General features: G+C 41.2%; 1 protein-coding gene across 1 annotated transcript in view; it reads left to right on the top strand.

Moving 5' to 3' along the window:
• LOC126203714 (ataxin-2) overlaps positions 1–24,153 on the top strand; it is a 126,043-nt gene that overhangs the window by 11,053 nt on the left and 90,837 nt on the right. Inside the window, exons 3-6 of the mRNA XM_049938089.1 lie at positions 10,111–10,318; positions 10,786–10,910; positions 11,022–11,146; positions 11,363–11,937. Of these exons, the coding sequence (XP_049794046.1) occupies positions 10,111–10,318; positions 10,786–10,910; positions 11,022–11,146; positions 11,363–11,937 (1,033 nt within the window). The remainder of the gene's footprint in view (positions 1–10,110; positions 10,319–10,785; positions 10,911–11,021; positions 11,147–11,362; positions 11,938–24,153) is intronic.

Genomic DNA, 24,153 nt, shown 5'->3' with positions numbered 1-24,153 from the left:
GTTTTTTTCCCCTCTATGCCCTACCAAAAGTAGAATCTGTATCTACATCCATACTCTGCAAACTGTTGTGAAGTTGACACTTTTCTTCTCATTGGACAAAGTTCCATTCATAAATGCAGTGTGGGAAGCGTGACTGGTTAGGCGCTGCTCTGCAAGCTGCAGTCAGTTGAATACTGCCCTTTCGATCCTTAAGGGAGCAGTATGTAGGAGGTGTAGATATTCATAGTCATCATTCAATCTAGTTATTGAAACTTTGTGTAACTAGGAATTCTCAGAATAGTTTGCATCTTTAAGTGCCTGCCAATTAAGTTTCATCATCTCCTTGACTATCTCCCATGGATGAAAGAAACTCTTGACCATTCATACATCCAGTACTTCCTGTTGGCACTGTTTGGTATGGGTCCTACACATTTGAGCAGTGTTCTAGGGTGGGTCGACAAAGTGTTTTATAATCAATCTTTGTGGACTGATTGCGCTTTTCTAGTATATTACCAGTAAACCCAAGTCTTTCACTTATTTTATGTATGACTTTGTCTACATGGTAATTCCATTTCATATCCCTACAGATTGTTCAAGCCGGGTATTTGTAAGAGTTGACCAGTTTAGAGTGTGACTAATTGATATTGTAGTCATAGGATACTATTTATTTTGTTTTGTGAAATGTACACTTTTACATTGATGAACATTTAAAATGAGTAGCCAATATTTAAACTGAATTAAAACCTTATTGTGAGCTGACTGAATATTCATACAGCATTTTCTCGCAGAAGATAAGAAAATAACTGCATCATCTGCGAAAAGACTGTCTGTGCCAGTATCGCAAGTTGTACGGAACTGACAATGAGGGGTCGCTAAATTCCCATGGTCATGGAAGCCCAAACTATTTATATTCCTTGAGACAGAAAAGCTTGAGTCCCAAAATCTGGAAGAATTACAAACCATCGCTTGTGTGAACTCAGCTTGCTTCTTCCTCACACGGTAAACTGCGAACCATGGATGAAAGTAAACACGCAGATTCCATATTCCTAGATTTCCAGAAAGGATTTGATGCAGTGCTCCACTGTGGACTGTTAAGGAAGATCTGCACTTACAGAATAGGTTGAAGGCTTCTTTGTTCATAAAATCCAATACATTGTCCTTGACAGCAATCTGTGACTTTTTGCTGATGACGCTATAGTAAGAAGGGGTGCCCAAAAGAAACCAGACTACTTTTTGGTGGGCAGAGCTTTTGTAGTATTGTGTTTTGCTTCTAGGAGTCCATAGTGTGAACATTGCAGAGTTAGTAGGCAGAATCCTGTCACTGGAGGAGGTAGACTAGTTTTGGCACAGTTCATAGTGACAACTGTTTTGTGCCGTTGCCATTATTGCAGTGGCAGGTTTTCATAAACAGCATGCTGCAGTAAAATTCTGCATTTTGCTTGGAAAAAGTGGAACAGAAACTCTTGAAATAAAAACAGTGTACAAGGAGAATGCTGCGGGGAAAACTAAAGTGTTTGAGTGGTTTTCCCATTTAAAAAATGGGGCAATGTCAATTGATGACAAATCTTGTTTTGGTTTTCCATCCATGGCCCGAACACTCAAAAATGTTGAAAACATTCATGCAATCATCAATGAAGATAGACGACGGACCATTGAAGAAATTGTGGAGTTGTCATGGATTATTTGGAAGTTCAGTGGAGCAAATTGCAGCAGAAAATCTGGTAATGAAAAGGGTGGCTGTCAAATTCATACCATGACTGCTGATTACTGAACAATAACAAGGTCATGTGGAAGCATGTGTGCTTTGAAAGAAGAGTCCTGAAATTATCCAAACTTTTTTCAGAAACTATCACAGGTGACGGATCTAGGTGCTACGCTTATGATCCTGAATCAAAGCAATTGTCAAGTCAGTGAAAGACTTGAAGTTTCTCTCCCAAAGAAAGCTTACCATGTGAAACCAAACATTTAAAAAATGCTGGTTTGTTTTCACGTGTGAGAGGAGTCATCCATTCAGAGTTCGTTCCGCAGGGTCAGCCAGTTAACCAGGCTTTCTACTTGGAAGATTTGAAAAGATTGCGCAGCTGTGTGCCGTGGAAGGGGTCTGATTTGGGCAGTTGGGTGACTGGTTTTTCCATCATGACAATGCCCCTGCTCACACTACCATGCTTTGTATGACAATTTACAACCAAAATTTTCACCCTCCCATACTCACCCCATGTTGCCCCGTGGCACTTTTTCTTTTTTTTCCTAGAATGAAAAGAGATCTGAAAGGAAAGCATTATGTTGATGTTGCTAAGGTGAAAGAAAAAGACAGAGCCGCTGCCAAACAAGAAGAGAATTTAACCAATGTTTTGAGAAATGGAATAAAAGATTAGGCAAGTTTATTAATGCAAGTCGAGAGTACTTTGAAGGGGATTGAAGGTTTCTGCTTAAAATGTGAATGAATTAGTTTAAAGAGGGGGGAGGGGGGGGGGGTGTAGGTTTGTTTTGGATAATCCCTCGTACACAGGAAAGTATTGTCATTGAGTGACTAGAAGAATACATGATGTCTTAGATTGAATTTCTGTTTGTTATGATGAATGGCAGCTAGCTCTAACTGTAGAAAGATGTAAGTTAATGCAGATGAGTAGAAAAAGTCTTGTAATGTTCAAATACAGTATTAGTGTAGTATGCTACTCGACATGGCCATGTCAATTAAGTATCTGGGCATAATGTTGCAAAGCGATATGAAATGAAATTAGCATGTAAGGACAGTAGTAAGAAAGGTGAATGGTTAACTTCGATTTATTGGGAGAATTTTAGGAAAGTGTAGCACATCTGTAAGGGAGACTGCATGTAGAACACCAGTGTGATCCATTCTTGAGTACCGATAGCGTGTTTGAAATTGCCACCAGATTGAATTAAAGGAAGACATTGAAGCAGTCCAGAAGCATGCTGCCAAACTTGTTTCTAATAGGTTCGATCAACAAGTGGTACGAAGACGCTATTTGAACTCAAATGAGAATCCCTGTAGGAAAGCTTGCATTCTTTTTGCGAAACACTTTTGTAAAACTAGAGAACCAGTATCTGCTCCTGGTTGTGAATCCAGGATCTGTCTGTCAACCAACCGAGTTACCCAAATGTGCCCAGTACTCACAGCTCTGTTACCATCTGTACCTCATCCCCTACTGTCCAAATTTCACAGAAGTCCTGCTGTGAAACTTGCAGGACTAGCACTCCTGGAAGAAAGGATATTATGATTTTGTTCATAGCAGTAGTTTTTAGCAGCTGCAGAATATTTCACCAGAGACGCAAAGTCATTCACAGCTGCACAAAAAAACCTTTAGCTTGTTTAGACAGTTTAAATTGTAGTCTTCAAAACTGTTTGATGGTTGACTTTTTTCACATGTTTTATGTATGATGTGAAATTTACAGTTAACTGTTTGCCACTCATTGCATGTATCACATATTTTTAGAGGTGTCACTCCATTTTGCTCTGTAGTAAAGGACACAACTGTCCAATTCTTATTTTCATGTGGGCTTACCAATGATATGATTCTGTTTCACTTCTGAAAATGGCAGTTTAAACTGTCGAAACTGGTTAAGTGAACCAAATAAAGATTTTCTTGTGCAGATGATGACTGACTTTTTATCTTTGTTGAAGAAAAGATGTAGAGACAAGGCTTAGCTGCAGCATGGGAGATTTTTTTCAGAAACAGGAAGTGAAAGAAGCCATATGGTGCTACAAATCACATCATTGCACAATAAAAACACAACCATAAGTAGCATAATGCCAGCCTTTTCAGAATTGCACATTTGTCAAATCACAAAATATCCTGCAGAGCAACATTCAGTCTCGTGTTCCATGCAGTGGATTTTAATGTACATGGATTTTCCTTGGAATGCTCTTCATAAGTTGGTAGACTTGTTGTTATTCAAACCTGCAGCAGTATTTGTTTATGGACCTCCTGAGGTCATCCAGTGAGGACAGTTACTACGAGTACACAGTGCAGGTTTCGTCTTCTTCCTAGCACACTCAGTTGTTTCTGTCTGTAAATACTTCAGGCCATTCTGTTTTATTCCTGTTTTGTGAAGGAAGATATTCACTAGATGGGTCCAATATCTGTGTTCATTGTAATGTTGGACTAATATGTAGATATTGCACAACTCTCAGATTAATGTTGTCACTGAAGAGAGTGGCATACTGGTCTAAAATACCCCTGCTGATCTCGTTGGACTGTATGCCCGAGGCATACATTGGTATCTTGCCATCTGCACAACCTTCTAAGATTGTCTGGCATTGGACAAACAGTTAACAAGCATAAGACAAAACCTGCACATTTCAGTCGGAGAACCAAGACGACATTTGTCTAAGTTCAGTGGAAGCGAAATGGATTGTGTGGAAACAGATGTGTACTGCCTGTGTTGACACAGCCCTTCCAGTTACCTCCAGAAAGGGAGTGTGAGCTCTGTCACATTGTCCACAGGATACCTACAGACTACAATTTGTATTTAGTGGCAATTGACAGGTGTTGACTGCAGGTAACACCTGTGAGGCTGAGCTTAAAAGTTTTAATCTCAAGGCAATAATACAATTTTATGATGGTGGCGTGGTGTATGTCAGTTTGATGGACAACTTCTCGAGCTGACGCGCCTATTATCATAAAGCAACAGTGGACTCACCGTCTAAACTTGAAAACACCACTCCAGATACCTTGACAGACTGAACAGCGTAGTCAAGCCGCATTGTCCCATTCATAATTGGAATCTCACAAGTATGCATTGATTATCTGTGGCCAAAATATTGGTGAGAAAGGTTTGCAATTCCAAAAACAAGCTATACAGATAATTATAGTGCTGCAGAATTTTTTTAAGCACTTTATCAATGCTGTAGTTTCCGTTAGACTTCATAAGGTTGTGAGAAATTTGTTTAAAGATAGATTCTTTCATCACTGGAATTATTCTGCACTATTCTGGAGGAAGTTTTCAGGTCTTTGACTTGGGAAAATGGAGGAGGAATAAATGTTAATGGAAATAACTAAATCACTTAAATTTTGCTAATGCCAATATACAGTTTGTCTTCAACACATACTTTGTCAAGGAGTGGAGGACCTTCTAAGTGGCCTTGAAAATTAAGTAGAATAAGATAAGTTGTTGTTCTTGTTGTTGTTATTATTAACCTCATTGACCACACTGGACCACTTGATTCATTCCATGTAATATTTTTCTTTGCAGATTGTACTGTTCAGTCCTTTGATCCAACCTGTTGCATTTCATTCTTCCCGATCATAGTTTTTTCAATTAATTTGAAATCTCTAAAGACTTGCTACATGTTGTTTCTGCTGAAAAATTGCGATTCTTTAGAAGATTAATAATTTTATCTTTGTTCTCTACGTCTATTATCTGGAGTCAAACAGCTTTAAGATCTTACTGAATAATTGGATCCATTTTCTTCCTATATTCCTTTCAAGTTTTCACAGAACAAGTTGTTATAAAAAAATTTCATCTTAATTATGGTGTTTGCTGGTTTTCAACATTCCCATGATTCTTTTTTCAGTTTTGATTAGCTTGTCAGTTCTTGTTTCATTTTTAATTTGGAACTGGGTTGCTCGGGTATTTGTGGCCTTCAGTAGAGTTAAGTTTTTGTGGTGTTGGATGTTAGTAAATATGGACAAATGTTTGTTGTTATATGCTGACCAGGTGAGAGATTTAAGTTTTTCATTTTATTGGTTCTATTTATCCTTGGTTGATGTTTTCTCCAAGATATTTAAATTGTAGTACTATTTATGAAGACTTTGTTCATAGGGATTTCATGGGTGTGATTTTGTCTCAAAGACTAGTTTTAAGGCGGCTTCTTCTTCTCCTCTCTCTCTCTCTCTCTCTCTCTCTCTCTCTCTCTCTCTCTCTTTTCTTTTTGTCCCAAGTCAAGAGATAATAATTAGCACACACCAGGTTCTTTGTTCTCATGTTCTCATGGAGGTTTTTGCTCAGATTTTAATTTTAGGTGAGTTTTCTTTTTGCCAAATCTCCATGTTGTACTTGAGGGCTCCATTGGGATAATGTCACATTTCCTAAGAATAGATTTTATTGTGAAAACTTTTGCAATTTCTTCCCTTAACTTTATCTTGAAAATTGTGTGGGTTGAAGTTCAGTGATGTGTATTAATTTGGGATGGAGGCTGTATGACCTGAGGATGTTTAAAATGTATGGTTTTTTTTTAGTTACTTTCATGTTCCACGGATCATTTTGCATGATAAATCGTCATGATGTGGAACGAGTCATTTTACATTCATATTGCAAATTAATTTGCAAATTGAAATCTCTGAAATAAATAACTATTTATTTCTGTACTTGTGATATTTAAGTATTAGTTTCAGCCTGAAAATTTCTGCAGGCAGCTTCTCCTGTATGGGCGAAATAGTTCTTGGTATTCCCCAAGTTGTGGTTCCAAAGTGTTTTTGATTTTGTAAATTATGAGGGAAAATATTTAGTATTTGTAGTCCAGAGAGGTTTCTTTTCTGTAGTTACGTGGGTTTGTTTTTATCACTGTTTGTTGAATAACGGATGGGTTATTCCTGTGATCCTGTCCTCTAGTATTTTGTGTGCAAGCCACATTTTGTTTTATGATTGCATGTTTTATGTGTGTTTTAGATTTGTTTACAGATTACATCTTCATCACATCCATTGTAATTTTGTAGTTCTCTAATTGTGGTTACTACCTCATTGATAGTCAGAGAATTCATTACATCAAGGTTGGTTAAAATGAATATGTCCATATTTACTTGAAACATTTCAGCTGGGTCGTAGCAGTATAAATGATCTATGATTGGCATATCTGATAGACAATAGTACAAATTAACAGTGCAGTGATAGAAACGATGAATGGGATTTTGAAAACAATAAGTTGCTTTTTTGTAAACTAAACGAGGTTTGTAAAACTAAGCTTTTGATGTGTCTGAAACTGTAAGTTTATGTTTATTGTGTATTATCATTTTGGTATATGGCAGTGAAACCAGGATTTTTAATTAGAAGAGCATTAAAAAGCTGAGGGTTGGGCAGTGAACGATGGAGAGGTGCATGTTGGGCATTGCAAGAAGGGATTGGAAATGGAATCAATCAGGCAGTAGACTGGAGTGGAAGACGTAATAATGACCATAATGAAATGGAGATGGAACATTTAGTTAGGTGAGGGGATTGTAGATGGGCCAAGGAAGTTTGTTGATGAATTCAAAGATAAAAGATGTCAGAAGTGATAACTTAATAGAAGGTGGGCAGATGATATTTGAAAATGTGAACAGGCAACATAAATAGGTATTTTAGAAGAGTACAATTCATAAAAAGTGGGTGGAGGTACCCTTACCCAACAGCGCGTGCCAAATGGCTAATGATAATGTTGATCAATTTTTTCATGTCACCAGCTTCAAAATACAATTGAGAGATATGTAAAAATTATGGGAGTATAACTGTTCTATACTGGTAGCATGCACAACACAAATTACATTTTACAAATTGGGGTGTATTAGTTAGGATAGTTAAGCCCTGAAGTGGGTGATATCAATTACATTTGGAGTTGCTGACAGGTCTGTCTTTGTAAGCAGCTTGGAATGTACCACCCTTAAGTGTGCTAGCTAAATAAAGTAATCACTCTCTGCAGCCTTTAATAGCAGTCTGGCAAACATGGATAACTCTAAATAATTGGCTCGACAACCTTACTATAAAAGATTTGCCCCATGAGTTGAGGGTAATTCTTTAAACAGGATCACAGGCCCATCTGACAGTTGCAAAGACCCAGCATCAGTTCATATGCATTGTTGAATCATAGGGAAGGTTTTGCAGGAAGACATACAACTATACATAAACTCAGACTATCAAACACAGCAAATAAGGAGTACACTGAAAACAAAAAGGTGGCACATAAGATGTAGAAGCATTTACAGGTGAAAAGGTAAAAGATTAAATTGGACATGGCGATATAAATTAAAAGTGGTAACAGTTTTATTCATATTATTTAATAAATTGTGCCATCTTTTTTCTACTTTGAGAAGTAAGGTTTCATCTAGCATCTGTAAGACTCGTAAGACACTTGCAGTCCTTCCTGACAGATAGTAAAATGGAAAAACTACATGTCTTCCCGTCTTTGACCAACTAGAATTTCTTGCTCCTGCACATAAATAAAACTATAGAAAGGTTCCTATGGCATTTTACCTTTGTCACTGAGGGATGCATCTCTCCACCCTCCACCAGTCCAAGACAAACTGCCTCCCACTTTCTTCTTGCTGCTTCCATCTCCTCAAACTGTAGACAGCACTTGTCACTTATGCCTGCATTCCTGACTCTGGACCAAAACAGGCTCTCCTCGCTGTGTTTTTTGCTCATGTAACCCAATATAAGTATCTTGGCCTCTACCCTCTTTTGACTGGCTGTCTCACAGATGACTGCAACAAGTTCTTGTTGTTCACTCAGTTTCCTACTATGCCCTCACCCCTCTTGCTCCTCCCAGGTGAAATTCCTGGTATAACTCTGGGCTGAAAACCACAGCTTTTCATTTCATGGGACAGTAACACTTGGCATCTGGCAACACACATCTGTTCTGTGTTTGCAAAATAGCCTTGGAGATTCCAGGGGGAGCTATGGTTGTATAACAATTCCAGGGGTCACAAGGTGTCATGACACCCATTTCTGAGAAGGGGTTGAATCTATTGTGTCCATTGTTCCCAGGGCCCTTGACCCACAGCATGCAGCAAGTGACCTCTCTGTCGCCAGAAACTGTTATCCAGCGAATTATTCTCCTCTCAGCTGAGACAGCAGGTTTCCCGTATTCTGTGCTTAAAGTGTGACTGGTATAGAGCTTAGCTGTGTAATGGTTACACAGCCAGTCTCACTAAAGGAGCCACCAAAAGTTACCTCATCTCGACTAGTGAGCGGAGTGTTTCCGACCAGGTGTTAGAGCTTATCTGTAAGATTGATTTTCAGCTAAACAGTGACCAGTCTGCAAGTTTTATTGAGTGCAACATTAATTTGCTTAATGGAAGGTGATGGTGAGAAATAGCAGATTGCAGTCTATGTATTGAAATAATTTTGTAGTTTGAGGAACCTAATTCCTAATAGTTACATTTGAGACAGTGTAAGAAGATTCTTCAGAGCTACAATTGCTGTTGTCAGCTTTCAGTTATGAAGTGTAAATGTCTGCAGGTGAGACAACAGCCTTCTATAGAGCTGCAATAACGCTGAGGTTTTGCCATGGTTACTTTTACAGAATAACATTACATGCTTGGTTGAGGTGGGTGGAGAGCTGTTGCACTTAGCCCACTGCAGTTGTCAGGTATCTTCTTACATTGCCTTGACTATAAATTCAGTGTAAATTTAGAGCCATTAGCTTTAGTTCCTAAACCACTATAGCTAATAGAAAGGAAAATGCTTTTAGAAGAACCCAGATGAAACTGTTACTTTGTGAATAGGCTGAAAGAAAATACCCTCGAAAATTAAGCGCAACAAATTTGTTTTTCAGGCAGGCAGAATAACTACTTCTGTACTTAAACTGTGTAATTTAAAAGGAGTGGAAATTTTTCCAGCAATAAATATTTGCTCTAAATTGAACTAATGCTGAAAAAGTGACTTTAGTAACAGCCTAATAACTGTACGACACAGTAAATCCAAATCGTGGTCTTACTGTGCAGAGTGGATGTGTGGAGACAAAACTTCAACCTTATAATTCCAATTTAACCTCTATGGAGTCTTTCATGCTGATGTTTATGCTCACAGGAAAGAAAATTTATGGAGCGATGACATTCCACAGCCCTACTGCCTGGGATAGGCTGCTATTTTGCTTGCATCCTAATACCAGGCACAGTTTTAAGCTGTCATTATTTTCCCATGACTGTCCGTTATTTTCTTTTGTTTCCCAAGGAGTAAGAATTGGAACCCATAATATATTTGTGTGTGGTGCCTTGTGGCTTCCTGTCTGTTAACCAGAGAGAGTCCACTTAGTTGTTTATATAATGTATTGTATTTGGAATGTGTGTTATTTTAGCAGTTGAGTGAATGCCTTCCATAGTTTGCCATATTTTTATATAATAATAATAATTGTTTAGTATTCACATGAACTGTAACCGTTATATATGCTGTTCAGAAATAAGAGTGAAATTGTTTCAGATATCAACTCTAAATGGATCGGTATTTGAAGGAGTTTTCCGAACATTTTCAAGCCAATTTGATGTTGTTCTTGAGATGGCACACAAAGTTAATACAGATGATCCAAGCAAAATTGATATTGATACTGTTGTTGAAAAGTTAATTTTCAAGCCTGAAGATATTGTTACAATTGAAGTGAGAGATTGTGATTTGGAATACGCTACAAGAGGTAACAGATTATTATTTTCTCTTATTGATTGAAAGAGCACTAGCTTAATCACATTTGTAATTCTAGATTCTACTTGTTCTTTTTTCCTTTTTTATCTTAAAGGAACTCGGATTTTGTGCTGTTTAGTTGTGTAAAGAAAAATAAAATTTAGTGTTTTGTTGCAGATTAAAATTTGTCTTAGTAAGATAGTTATGTTTTAATTGTAAGGTGCTGAGAGTTTTTAGATTTCTTTTACTAAACAATATGGTTGATCTCTTTGGGTACTCTTTTGTTACTTAAATTTTGTGTGCTAATGGAAAAGGGTAGTTTTTGTCACAATATAAATCTCTCTCTGTTGCTGCTGTTCAATCCTTTTTTCCCTTAACAGCCCCTGGTTTTCTTTCAAATTCTGTGTATTTTGAAGCGATACACTATGTGTATGTGTGTCATTAGTGACAGCTGAAGGTAACAACTGTTTTGTCTTGCAGATACGTTTCAGACTGATACTGCCATAAGCAAATTCAATGGCAATATAAGTGGAGAGCGTGAGCTCGAACCTTGGGATGAACCAGGTTGTAATGGAGATGAATTTGATCTTGATTCGAATAGTTCGGTAAGATATTTGTTTGGCTGTTTAGCATGTTTTGTGTATGTTTGAAAGTAGCGCCAACTGTAACTTGAGCTATCGTAGAACTTTGATTCTCATAAACGCTTCGGGTTTCAGCTCGGTTGGGATCCTAATGAAATGTTCCGCAAGAATGAGAGAGACTATGGCGTTCAGTCGTCGTTTCAACCATCAATGGAATCTTATACTGTGCCATTACAGAAGAAAGATACAAAAGAATTCAAGTAAGAATTATATACCAATTTCTGCACCTGCACAAGCTTCTCTCTTCCTTGCCTTGTTCTGGTGCATTTTTGACTAAAATGACACCCTGCCTTCTTTACCTCTATTGCTTTTATCCTTTTTCATCTTCCTTTATCATTCCTCGCTTTACTTTAACATGTATTTTTGTATTTTGAATAATCTGTCAGTAGAAGAACGCTATATTATGTTTCTTGCAGAGACGCGGAGGCAAAAGCAGCAAAGATTGCAAGTGAAATAGAGAGTAACCCAAATTACAAAGCACGTGCCGAATTGGAGAACGGTGACGAGGAGGAACGTTTTGCGGCAGTTATCCGGCCAGATGGCCAGGGTGAAGCAGGCAAATATTTGCCTCCACAGAAGCGCAAGACGGGCCCTGCACCACCATCTGCAGGCAAGGGCGTGCGTTCGACCCCTCCACCACAGCCCCAAATATCTCAACCGTCGCAACAGCCAGCAGCAGCACAGCAGCAGCAGCAACAGCAGCAGTTGCCACAGTTACCGTCTTCCACAAAGGCGTACCCACCTCTCCCACAAACAAATAGCTATCACCATTCGGTAATATTTTCAGTTTCTCAGCAGCAGCAACAGCAGCAGCAATCTTCTCAGCAGCAGCCACAACCGCAGGCACAGGCCGCCCAGCCGCAGGCTACACCACAGCTGCCAATGCCGAGGCATCCTTCACCTGGCTCCCCTGTTGTTCCTGTGGGCATCAGAGAGCCCAAAGTCAATGGAATGGAACCAAAGGCTCAGCGGACACCACAGATAAGGGGAGGTAAGAAAAATCTTAAAATTTGTATGGCACTATTTGTAGTAGGCCCCCTCAGATATTGAACAGAAACCATTTGATAGGTGACAATCAAAATTAGATTAATTATGGACAATTTCATGGAATGATGGTGTGGTTGGCTGCAAATGTCTGTGTTTTGTTTATTCATGAAAACTTGGATTTTTTTTATTTAATAGCTTTTCAGATATATAGTAATGCTTAATTTTGACATTTTCTCAATTTAAATGAAGGAATTTATAATAGTTGTGAAACACAGGTTAGGTCGTGTATGAGTTTTTAGAATTACCACCTACATGAGTGGATAGGTTGCTACTCACTGTTCAGAGGAGGCATGGAGTTTCAGACAAGAAAATCCTCCCAATTAGAAAACACACACACACACACACACACACACACACACACACACACACACACACACACACACACACACACGGCCTCCGGGCACCAGGGCGTAACTATCCCAGCACCTGGAGGCAATGGCCGTGTGTGTGTGTGTAAAGGACCTTTTTGTCCAGAAGTTTAATATTTTAGCAGTCCTTTTCATTGTGCATGTCTGCAACTCAACACCACCTCTATGTTGTGAATAGTCACAACCTATCCTTTTCAGATTCTTGTTATTCCACTATGGACTTTCCGTAGTTTGAGTTAGAACTACCACATTATTTACTAAATCCCATAACTGTCTCATGAACAAGTATTGAAGAAAACATACTAAAAATGTCTATTAAAACATTGTTAATTGCTGTTAGAACTCCAAGTAAGATTTCCTGTTATTCAATATGGCATTGCGTAAAAAGAAAAGTCTCTTGTTAAAATGAACTGGAGCTGGCTGTAATGATGAGAGCACAATTTGCTGCAACAGCTTGCTTCCATATGATCTTAAGCCGTAACAAGTAAATTCGAAAGACAACTAATAGCCGTTTAGTACTTCACATACTGAAATTTCTTATTTATATGAAATTTATTATTTATATTTAGACATAAATGTGAAATTGCGAAAATATCTGTGTAATATAGAACGTTTTACATGATAATTTTCTGGGCATCGTATGATGTCATATTGTATAAATCTATTACTGATACCAACATTTCGGCCATGATTACAGTGGTCTTCATCTGGGTCTACAAAAGGTCCAAAAGAAGACCACTATAATGGTGGTTTCTTACAGTATGATAGTATGATGTGGTACCATACTCAGAAAACTTCCACGCCAGCTGCCCATGGCCACGGAAGCCTACACAATTATATTAATGACATTCTAGTTAATTTTGTTATTGTCAAGTATTAAATTTTTTCATACCATGGAACCAACGATGAATCTTACTTTGCTAGCCTGTTCGTTGTGACTTTTCCTTTAAAATCACGACTGTGTTGCATTTATGATTATATGAAATTCACCCCCATTGCTGTCAGCATCTAATTGTAAATCACTTTCCACTGCTCGAACTATTACTGCTACTTCTCAGATGTATAATTTTTCACTCATTGTTCTGAGTGTTCTTCTCTACCTCCCTGATGACACCTGGCCTCCTAGTTTTGTGATTTGATGCACATTTTCCACATGGGATTTCTCAGTTTTTGAAATCATAAACTTCGTTGTTTTATTTAAATCCATAAACCTGTAGCTCATTCAGACGACTTGACATAAAAGTTACTAAGTTGTAGAAAATGTTTTCCTGCTGTTTACAACATTTCATTAAAAACACCTTCAAATTTCCTGCCTTCAGTGTTAATTTCCACCTGCCTTTGCATTGGTGTAATTATAAATTTCTTGCCATGTGGGCAATATGGTGGCAAGTTTTGCTGGGAAGCCCTTATATATCCTCCATACTGTCATGGTCTCTTCACTGTGTGATTTCCATATTTCTGGAGCCCTGAAGAAAGACATCTGCAACCATCAGTTTGCTTTGGGCTGAGATATGCAGCTGGATACAATTGTAGTTCTGTAGACAACTCCAAACATTCTTTCGTGAAGGCATTGACTGTCTTGTCCACAGTAGGAAAAATGTATTAACAATTAGGACAATTGGTTTTGAAATAATGAACAGTTTCCTTATTTTCTTCCATCTGTCTCTTTTTCATTTGACTGCTGCTTATATGTATGAACTTAAAAACCCCTTAGAAAATAATTACCAGAGGACATTTAAACAACCTGCAAGTCTGGGTTTTCTTTATGAAAATATAGGGGCTAAGAACGTGTGCATGAAACTGCAAACTTATGTAAGACCAAGGGTTTTGAATTAATGATCAGCAAAATTAATAAAATAGCCTACATGAAGTTTTTGCTTAGAACATTATTTTCAAGAATGTACACCATTTTATTATTATTATTATTATTATTATTATATTATTATTATGACTGTTATTTCTTTGATAATTTGAATGAGGGGTTTCATTGTGGTTGAACCATGTATACTGGGCGTGTTGGCTTCTGTGCCAGAATTCAAAGCAATTCAGCATTTTTGTCCTCCATCCTTGCTACTCTCCCTGTTTACCTTTCCCTGTTGCTTCATAACCTGGGTTGTGAGTAACTAAATCCATTTTACCTTCTTCCTTTTTTTCCCCTCTCTCCTCCCTGATGAAGGAACAAAGTTCCGAAAGCTAGGAATGTAAATTTTCTGTTCTGTTTTGTGTTATCTATCGGCTGTACTGAGCTGAGGTAAGTACTGGCCAGCCCCTCTATCTCTTTGTTAGTATTTGTTTCACATCTTTATAGGAGATTTTCCATTAAAAGTTATCCTTAATGCTGCAGAATGTGTCCCCCCACCACTTCCTCTTTACCACATCGTGTCCAGTCCCTTGGAGGACTGAGGCATACCAGGACACAGTTCGTGCATGATGGAGACATGCTCTCCGTGTTTTTAACCGCCATCCTACGCAGGCAAACTGTATTCATTATAAACAGATGCGTGCAAAGTGTCGTCGCGTTCTTTGGGATAACAAGAGCTAGCTGGATATCATTCACTAGTTCTTTTAACAGTTCCTCTGTCGTGTGGGACCTCCTCAGATGGCTCTCTGTGACAAAGATCCATTCCCCCATTTCCGGCTTCATAGTAGCTGATGATGGCATCGTGGACACTATTGCTATCTCCAACACCTTGGACCGCCATTTTTTGGAAATTTCGAGCTCTTCCCGCTATCACTCTGCCTTCCTCCGTTGAAAACGAGTGAAGGAGGCTTGGGCGATGCACTTGTCTTCTCCGAGTCGTGAGTGTGACAATGCCACCATTACTATGAGGGAGCTAGATAATGCTAAGTTTATCCCAATCCTCCACCCCAGGGCTGTACACCATCCACATTCTGATGTTGCAGCAACTTTCTCTTGCAGGCAAGCACTTTCTGCTTAATATGTACAACCACATCTGGGCAGAGGGCACATTTCGCGTATGCTGGTGTGAAGACACCGTCTTATCCATACCTAAGCACGGTAAGGACAAAAACCTTCCTTCTAGCTACGGCCCCATGTCTCTTACCAGCTTCGTTTGCAAGATGATGGAACATATGATTCATACCTGGCTAGTATTGTGGCTAGAGTCTCGCAATTTACTGACGAATGCACAATGTGGATTTAGAGTACGGCATTCTGCAGTTGACCATCTTGTTACTTTGTCCATCCGTGTCATGAAAGGTATTCTGCAGAAATCCTAGACTGGCCGTGTTTTTTGATTTGACGAAGGCCTAAGACGTCTGCTGGAGAACTGGTATCCTCCATACTCTATACGTGGGGCTTCCACGGGCACCTGCCCTGTTTACTATGGGCATTTTTACAAGAATGAGTTTTCAAGGTGCATGTGGGTTCTGCCTTGTTGAACACCTTTATCCAGGAAAATGGTGTGCCTCAGGGTTCCGTCGTGAGCTTTGCCCTGTTTGCTATCGCCATTAACCCTATAATGGCCGGTCTCCCACCAGGCATCTCCGGCTCCCTTTTTGTTGATGATTTTGCCATCTATTGCAGTTCTCCACTGACATGTTTCACTGAGTGGCGTCTTCACCACTGTCTTGATCATCTTTACTCCTGGAGCATGGACAATGGCTTTTGCTTTTCCACTGAGAAAACCGTCTGTATGAATTTCTGGCGGCGCAAATGGTTTCTCCCACCATCTTTCCATATTGGGCCTATTGCCCTTCTATTTGTTGAAACTATGAAATTACTGGGGCTTATGCTAGATAGGAAACTCTCTTGGTCCTCCCATGCCTTACTTGGCAGCCCGCTGTACGCAGTTCCTCAATGTCCTACGTGTCCTCAATGGTTTTTCCTGGGGTCCCGATTGAACCACCCTCCTCTGTTTGTACCGGTCCCTTGTCCGTTCGAAACTCGAGTATGGGTGCTTTGTTTATGCGTCTGCACGCCCATCCCTCTTACACCATGTTAACCCTGTCCACCGTCGTGGCATCCATTTGGCCACAGGTGCCTTTTACACTAGCCCAGTTGAGAGTCTGTATGCTAAAGCTGCTGAACTACTACTGTGCTATCGCCGTGACTTTCTCCTCAGCAGGTATGCATGCCGTTTGTCTGCCATGTGTGGCCACCCCTCCTATGCCTCCTTTTTTGATGATTCCTTAGATTGCCAGTATGGGGCTCGTTCCTCTTCTTTTACCTCCTGGAGTCCGCATTCGCCACTTGGTACAGCGGCTTAGCTTCACACTACCTTCAACTTTCTCAGTGGGTGTGAACCCTTCACCACCTTGGCTTCATGAAGCGACCATGTTAACCTTGGCCTTCATTTGCTTCCTAAGGACAATACTCCAGCCTTGGTCTATCGCCTTCAGTTTCATGACCTTCGCATGGAATGTCGCTATAATACCTTTGTATACATTGATGGCTCTCGGACGGACCGTGGGGTCGGGTATGCCTTAGTCATTGGCACCTGTGTCTTTCAGTATCGGCTTCCGGCATACTCCTCGGTATTTACAGCCGAGCTTTTCACCTTGTATCAGGCCACGGAGTACGGCCAGTGACACAGCCTTCCCAATTGTGTCCTCTGCTTAGACTCACTCATCGCCCTCCAAAGTCTCTGTGCTGTACACTGCTCATCCCTTAGTGCAGCGGGTCCAGGAAAACTTTCACATGCTCACTCTTGGTGCAGCCAGTGTGATGTTTCTGTGGGTTCCTGGCCATGCCAGGCTGCCAGGAAATGAGGCTGCTGATGCTGCTGCCCAGGCTGCAGTCCTCGTACCTCAGCCCGCGAGTACCTATATTCCCTCAGTTGATCTCTGCATTGCTGTTTGTCAGGAGGTGGTGTCCCTTTGGCATTGCCAATGGGAATAAGGTTCAGCTTCTTAAGCCTCTCCCAGTACCTTTGACGACCTCCTCTCGGCCTTCCCACCGGGAGGAAATTATTTTAACTTGGCTGTGTATTGTGCACTGCCTTTTTAGCCATCATAATTTGCTAAGTGGTGCTACCCCTCCACTTCATACATATTGCACCCAAATGTTGTGTGTCCGCCACTACCTGCTGGACTGCCATATTTTTAACCATTTACATTCCAGCTTGGGTTTATCTGATTTATCAGCTGTTTAGTGAATGACGTGCCGGCTGTCGACCGTTTTATACGTTTTATCCATCGAAGCAATATGGCTAAGGCCAGTTAACTTTTAGTTTTAGACCTTCGTTTCTGTATGGTGTCTGTTTCAGCCCTTTTGCCACATGCCTGTTTTTAGCTATCTTCTGTCAACTGGGTTTGACGTATAGTCATTTAACTCCTCTCTGTGTTCGTGTTTTGTAGTTCTGACTTGGGCTCGTATGACCCCAGTTGTTTTTTGCACCCTAGAGCAAAACCAAACAAACAAACCAAACATCCTGAATCCCTCTGACTTTGAGTGCCAACACAGCAGACTTCCTCCAGCTTATTGGGCAACTACGTCACCCCTTTCTGCAGCTCAGTGACTTTAATGTGCACAGTCCCCTTTGGTGTTCTTTCAGAACCTGTCAGAGAGGTGCCATCTTGGCTGACCTTCTCAATTGACTTAACCTTATCTAACTTAACACGGGAGCACTCACATTCCTTGCGATCTCCATGCACACCTATTCCCCTTTGGACCTCTCCTTCTGCATACTGGCCATCCTGCCCATTGTCTCGAGTGATCTGTTCTCTCCGACGTATACTCTAACAACCATTTCCTGTGTGCTATCTGTTTGCTGACTCCTACCCCATCTAGGTGTGCACCTAAATGGCAGCTTTCTAAGGCCGAATGGAGACTTTACTCCTCCCTGGCAACCTTCAGCTAACATTTGCCTAGTTGTGATTACCAGCTAAACTACCTTCCCAATGTTATCCTTACCACCTCAGAACATTCTATTCCTCGCACTTCATCTTTACCTCATAGTGTCCCGGTCTCTTGGTGGATTTGAGGTGTGCCACAATGCAATTCGTGTGTGGAGATGTGCTTTCCAATTTTTTAACTGTCATCTTACGATACAAACTGCATTTGTTATAAACAGTTGTCATCACATTCTTCAGCAGAAAAGCTAATTTACTAGTTGTTTTAACAGTTCCACTTCCTCTTCTGTCCTGTGGGCTAACCTCCGAGACACTCTGGGGCCTAGGTCCATTCCCCAATTTCCGGCATGACCATAGCAGATGGTCATAGTAGACCCTATTGCTATCTCCAACTGCTTGGGCCACTATTTCGTGGAAATTTCCAGTTCCACCCACTATCACCTTGCCTTCCTCCATAGGAAACAAGTGGAGGCAGTTCAGGTGATACTCTTCTCTTAGAATCATGAGTGATACAATGGCGCCTTTACTATAAGGGAACGAGATCATGCTTTCACTTCATCCTGATCCTCCACCCCAGGGCCAGATGATGTTCACAATTTACTAAAGACTGCACAATATGAATTTCAAATGCACCGTTCTGCAGTTGACTGTCTTGTCACTTCGTCAGTCCGTGTCCTTAATGCATTTTTGCAGCAATACCAGATTGTGGCCATGTTTTTTTGATTCGTTGGAAGCCTATAATACCTGCTGGAGGACTGGTATCCTCAGTACACTCTACTTGTGGGGCTTCTGAAGCTGCATGCTCCTTAAGGAATTTTTAAAAGACAGCATTTTGAAGATACATGTGGGATCTGTCTTGTAGCACACCTTTAGCCAGGAAAAAGAAGTGCCACAGGGTTCTATACAGAGCGTTGTCCTCTTTGCTATCGCAATTAGCCCTATAATGGTCTGTCGTCAACCGCGCATCTTGGGCTCACTTTTAATTGACTATTTGGCCATTATTGCAGTTCTCCACAGATTTCTCTCATTGAGTGGCTTCTTCAGCATCTTTACTCCTGGAGTATCAACAGTAGCTTGTGCTTTTCCACTGACAAAACAGTTACTACGAATTTCAGGCACTGCAGTTGGTTTCTTTCACCATCTTTACATCTTGGGCCTGTTGCTCTTCCGTTCATTGAAACTTTGAAATTTCTATGACTCGTGCTTGATAGGAAACTTTCTTCGTCCTCCCACATGTCTTACCTGGTCGCCCACTGTAGCTGGTCCCTCAGTGTCATACGTGTCCTCAGCAGAACTTCCAGGCAGCGGATCGGACCACCCTCCTCTGTTTTTACTGGTCCCTTGTCCGATTAAAATTAGACTTTGGGTGTTTTGATTATGCATCTGCACGTCCATCCATATTATGCCTCCTCAATACAATCTTGCATCGTGGCATCTGTTTGGCCACTGGCACCATTTACACTAGGTCAGTTGAGAGTCTGTATGCAGAAGGGCGCCAAACTACTGCTGTCATACTGCCGTGATTTTCTCCTCAGTAGATACTGTTTGTCTGCCTGGCCACCCGTCGTATGCTGCCTTCTTCGATAACTCCTTTGATTGCCAGTATGAGGTGTGTACCTCTTCCCTGTTACCTCCTGGAGATCGCTTTTGTCTATTGCTCTAGTGGCTAAACTTCATGCTACCTACCACTTTCCCAACGTGTGTGAACTCTTCACCACCTTGGCTTCATGTGCCAGCATATGTTTACCGTGTACTTCACTCGCTTCCTAAGGACACTAGTCCAGACTCACTCTATTGCCGTAAGTCTCTCGACCTTCGCACAGAACTTCGCGATAGTACATTTGTGTACACTGATGCCTCTCGGGCCAGCCATGGAGTTGGGTGTGCCTTTATCGTTGCCACTGACTCCTTTTGGTATCGGCCCCCTGAACACTGCTCAGTATTTACAGCGGAGCGCTTCGCTCTGTATCAGGCCATGCAGTAAAACTGGCGACACAGGTTTTTAAATTGTTCCCGACTCTCTGTACCCTTCAGAGCCTCTCCATGTTGTACGCTACCCATCCCTTAGTGCATGGGTCCAGGAATGCTTTTACTTGTTCACTGTCAATGGAGCTACTGTGATTCTCGTGTGGGCTCCTGGTCGCATTGGTCTGACAGGAAATGAGGCTGTTGACACTGCTGCCAAGGCTGCTGTCCTTGAACCGTGCCTTGATAGTTGTTCCACTCCCTCCGATGATCTCTGTGTTGCCCTCTGTCGGCAGGTGATGTAACTTAGGCATCACCACTGGTCTTCCCTTCATAGGAACAAACTCTGGGGAATTAAATTTCTCCCAGTGGCTTGGCCGACCTCTTGCCCCAAGGAAATCATTTTAGCTAGGCGGTGTATTGGGCACTGCCTTTTTAGCCATCACCATTTAAGTGGTGCTCCCCCACCACTTCGTGGTCATTGAGGACTGTTGACAGTTCACCATTTCCTGACGGAATGCTCTATTTTTAATCACTTATGTTCTTGTTTGTGTTTGCCGCCTGAGCTATTGGCCTTTATAGCAAATGACACGTGGGCTGTCAACCGCATTTTACTTTTTATACTTTTGGTGAAGGACATTGAATCTTTAGTTCAGGATCTCTGTTCTCTCTATGGAGTATTTTATGAACCTTTCAACAAGTCCTTGTTTCTAGCTCTCTTTCCTTCCTTCGATTGGGCTTAATGTATGGTCGTTTATAACTTCTTTTCTCGTCTTTGTGTTCTGCTGTTATGACATGGGCGTGTATGATCCTAGTTGTTTTTGTGCCCTAAAACAAAACAAAACTAAACTGTGAAAGGGCATAGATTTCCATCGGCTCCGGGACTGGTGCTGACAGGACAGGCCCCGCAGGAGCCAGGTGCGGCGATGGCTGTGGCGTCCAGGCAGGCATGCGTAGAATCTTAAAGTACAAAGCATGCGGCAGGCTCAAACAATTCACATGGATAAATTTGTTTGTGTGAAGTTGTACAATGGTGCCTTGCTCCCTTTGCCTCTGTCTGCCATACAATCTGTAAAAGACCGAATTTTTAGTTTGATACTTTGCCTATCTGGGCAGAAGCAAGGTGCTGTAGCTCCGATCATAACTACTCCGCCGGCGATGGTCTGTTGCGGGGCTACGAATGGTAGGAAGACGAGAACAACAGAGCTTGATCCTGTGTGTGGGAAGTACAAAGTTTGTCCATCTCTTATATGTCTGCACAAAGTGTTCATATTCATTGTTGGATTGGTGGAGCAGTGCACAGGTGATGGGGTTAATGCCTAAAATATTGCAAAACTGTTCAAACTCGGCAGCAACAAAATTGAGTCCATTGCCAGTCAGTCAGTCACAGTCACCTCAGGCAATCCCTCAACGCAAAAGATCGACAACACGGCTTGGATTGTGGAACAAGCCATAGCAGAATGTGTAGGAACTGCAGAAGAAAATTTGCTGAAAGTGTCAGTGATGACTAGCTGATGTGTATTCCAGAAAGGATTTGCGAAATCAAAGTGCAAATGTACCCAGAGTACTTGCGGTTTGGGCCATTTGAAGAACTGCTGACACGGGGCTGACTGATGTTCAGCTCAGGTTTGGCACAGGGAAGTCAGTTGTTCAGTTCGTGCAGCCAGACCGTGCCAAGGGCAATGACATTGCGCCAACTGCTTTGTGCGGATGACACCCTGGATAGCAAATAGATTGAACTGCAATATGTGAACACCCTGGCTATTAACAACATGTTCTAAAAACTCAAGTTCTATGTGAAAAAACACACATTTGTCTCTGTTACTTTTGAGATTAGCTGCAGACAACACTTGAAACAAAAGTGCAGAGATTACTTATGTGTTGTTCAGTAGTGTGAGCTGAGACAACGTCATGAAAATAATTTGAGCAAAAAGGACTTTTGCAGTCAGCTGCTTCAGAAAACACTGAAATATGGCATCTCTGGGGCACTACCGAACAGCAATATCAAAAATTTGAAGAGATCCAGATGAGTGTTAATGACAAAGACTTCTCAAGACTGCTCATAGAGAGAGATTTGCAAGTAAGCATAGCACAAATCAATTCTGGAAAAGTATTGATTGGCACACAATTTACCCATCAGTTTTTCCAGGTGTGGCAAGGGACAACTGTCAGCGGCGGTTTGAGGATTGTTTTTTTTAAAATCAGTGCACCATCGGACTCCGCCGGCTTGCTTGTTTAGAGTAACAAGAGGGGGTGCCCATTGACTGTCAGTAATGGATGCTACGAACCCACTATCTTGCAAAGTACTAAGTTACTGAGCCATCTATTCTCGAAGAGTATGAGGAACAGTAAAAGTTCTAACAAAAGATGTCTATGCATTTTCCTTCATTGTGACATGGGCAACAAAATTATTGGCTTTACCTAAACCCTCCGAAAACAAATCTTGAAATTCTGTACGTAACTTAGCAGCACTGTCCCAAGGATCACAGAAAGAAACTGAAAGTATAGTATCCTGAATGCTTAACCCAACAAATATTAAGTGCCTAGGCCAAAAATATTATGACCTCAGGAGGAAACCACTGTAAATGTCACTACCTTCAACAAATTTCATAAAGTTGCAGGAAGTCTAAATGTGCCTAAGACAGGAATGTCTTACCGATTTTTGAAGTTCCAGTTTCAACTTGCAAATATACCAATTTTCCAGTAATTTTGACCTCGTGCAGCACTGTGGATTGAGTTGGGATCATTTCCTGAACAGCTATTACACTGTTGTATTGCACTCGTGACACTTTGGACAAAAACACACAACACGCTGTTTGTGACTTGAAGAATTTTGTAACAGGCAGCTGCCACTCGTACCCTGCCCTCATAATACTTTGTAAGTGCCTGGAATAAGTCCACATATGGTACCATCTCAGGATGCGACTTGGGAAACAACTTTATGCACAACTTATAAACAGTTGTTCCTGCCATGCCCGAGAAATAAGAATGTTTGTCAGTACCTTGTATGTGATGCACTGTTATGTGTGCATTGAATTGTGCCAGGTACTCTGTCCAGTCATCCCTCATGTCTTCAAATTCAGGACATTGCAGCACATAGACAGTGGCACTGCTGTTGGATCCAGCGTCTCGTGTGGAGTCATCTTCGCCATCATGAAGCGATTCAGCAGTTGTCCCGCACAGAGAAAGCAAAAAGAGGGGTGCAAAAGCAGCAGCCTCAGAACCTCGAACATAAAGACCACAAGCAAGACAAACACTGGGGACACAAGAAAAAGAACAGGGAGAAGTAAACCAGACTTTATGATGGCCTCATGTAGATACCAGTACTTGTCGCCAGGTATGTTGTTACTACTTTGTACACAACACTAAGGAGAGGTTGGCTACAGAGTGGTGCAGCAGCTGTCGTCATAGAAAAGCCGGATAAGAGCAGAAATGATTAGCGAACAAGTACAGAAAACAGAAGATTGTATTTCTCCAAGTGTGCAAAGATTCATTACAAATTATGCAGCAAAAAATAGTCCACCTCGTACATTAGCTTCAATGAGGAGGCTCTCTGAATGAAAGCATGAACAATAGTGTGAGAGCCATTACTAGACTACGTTGGCATAGCATCATGAAGCGAAAAGGATGCAAGGGAGTGGGATCTGTGGCGGTCGCTGACTGTCCTGTATTGCAGTGGTTGAGGGCACTCATAGTCCAGGCCCATTGAAGCCATGGCTCAGTGGGCATGCACCATTGGGTCTGCTGCATCCCACATGACTGCTACAGGCATCTGAAGGAAACTTACTATTCTGTTGCCAACTTTGAGATGCCCTGGGTTGGTATCGAAACATGATAGCACACAGCCAGTGGACCAATTGGTTATCAAAAATCTAAATTGACTTTACAGAAGACAACTGTTGAGGATGCTTTAACAGAAGATGAAACCGAAGGCATTGAGGCTCATCACCAAAAATTGAATTTAAAAGACTGCTCTTACATGGTGGCGGAAGCAAGAAATTTGCTGAAGACAG

The sequence above is a fragment of the Schistocerca nitens genome, chromosome 9 (assembly GCF_023898315.1).
Source record: "Schistocerca nitens isolate TAMUIC-IGC-003100 chromosome 9, iqSchNite1.1, whole genome shotgun sequence".
Taxonomy (NCBI): domain Eukaryota; kingdom Metazoa; phylum Arthropoda; class Insecta; order Orthoptera; family Acrididae; genus Schistocerca; species Schistocerca nitens.
This window is presented reverse-complemented; position numbering and strand designations above follow the sequence as displayed.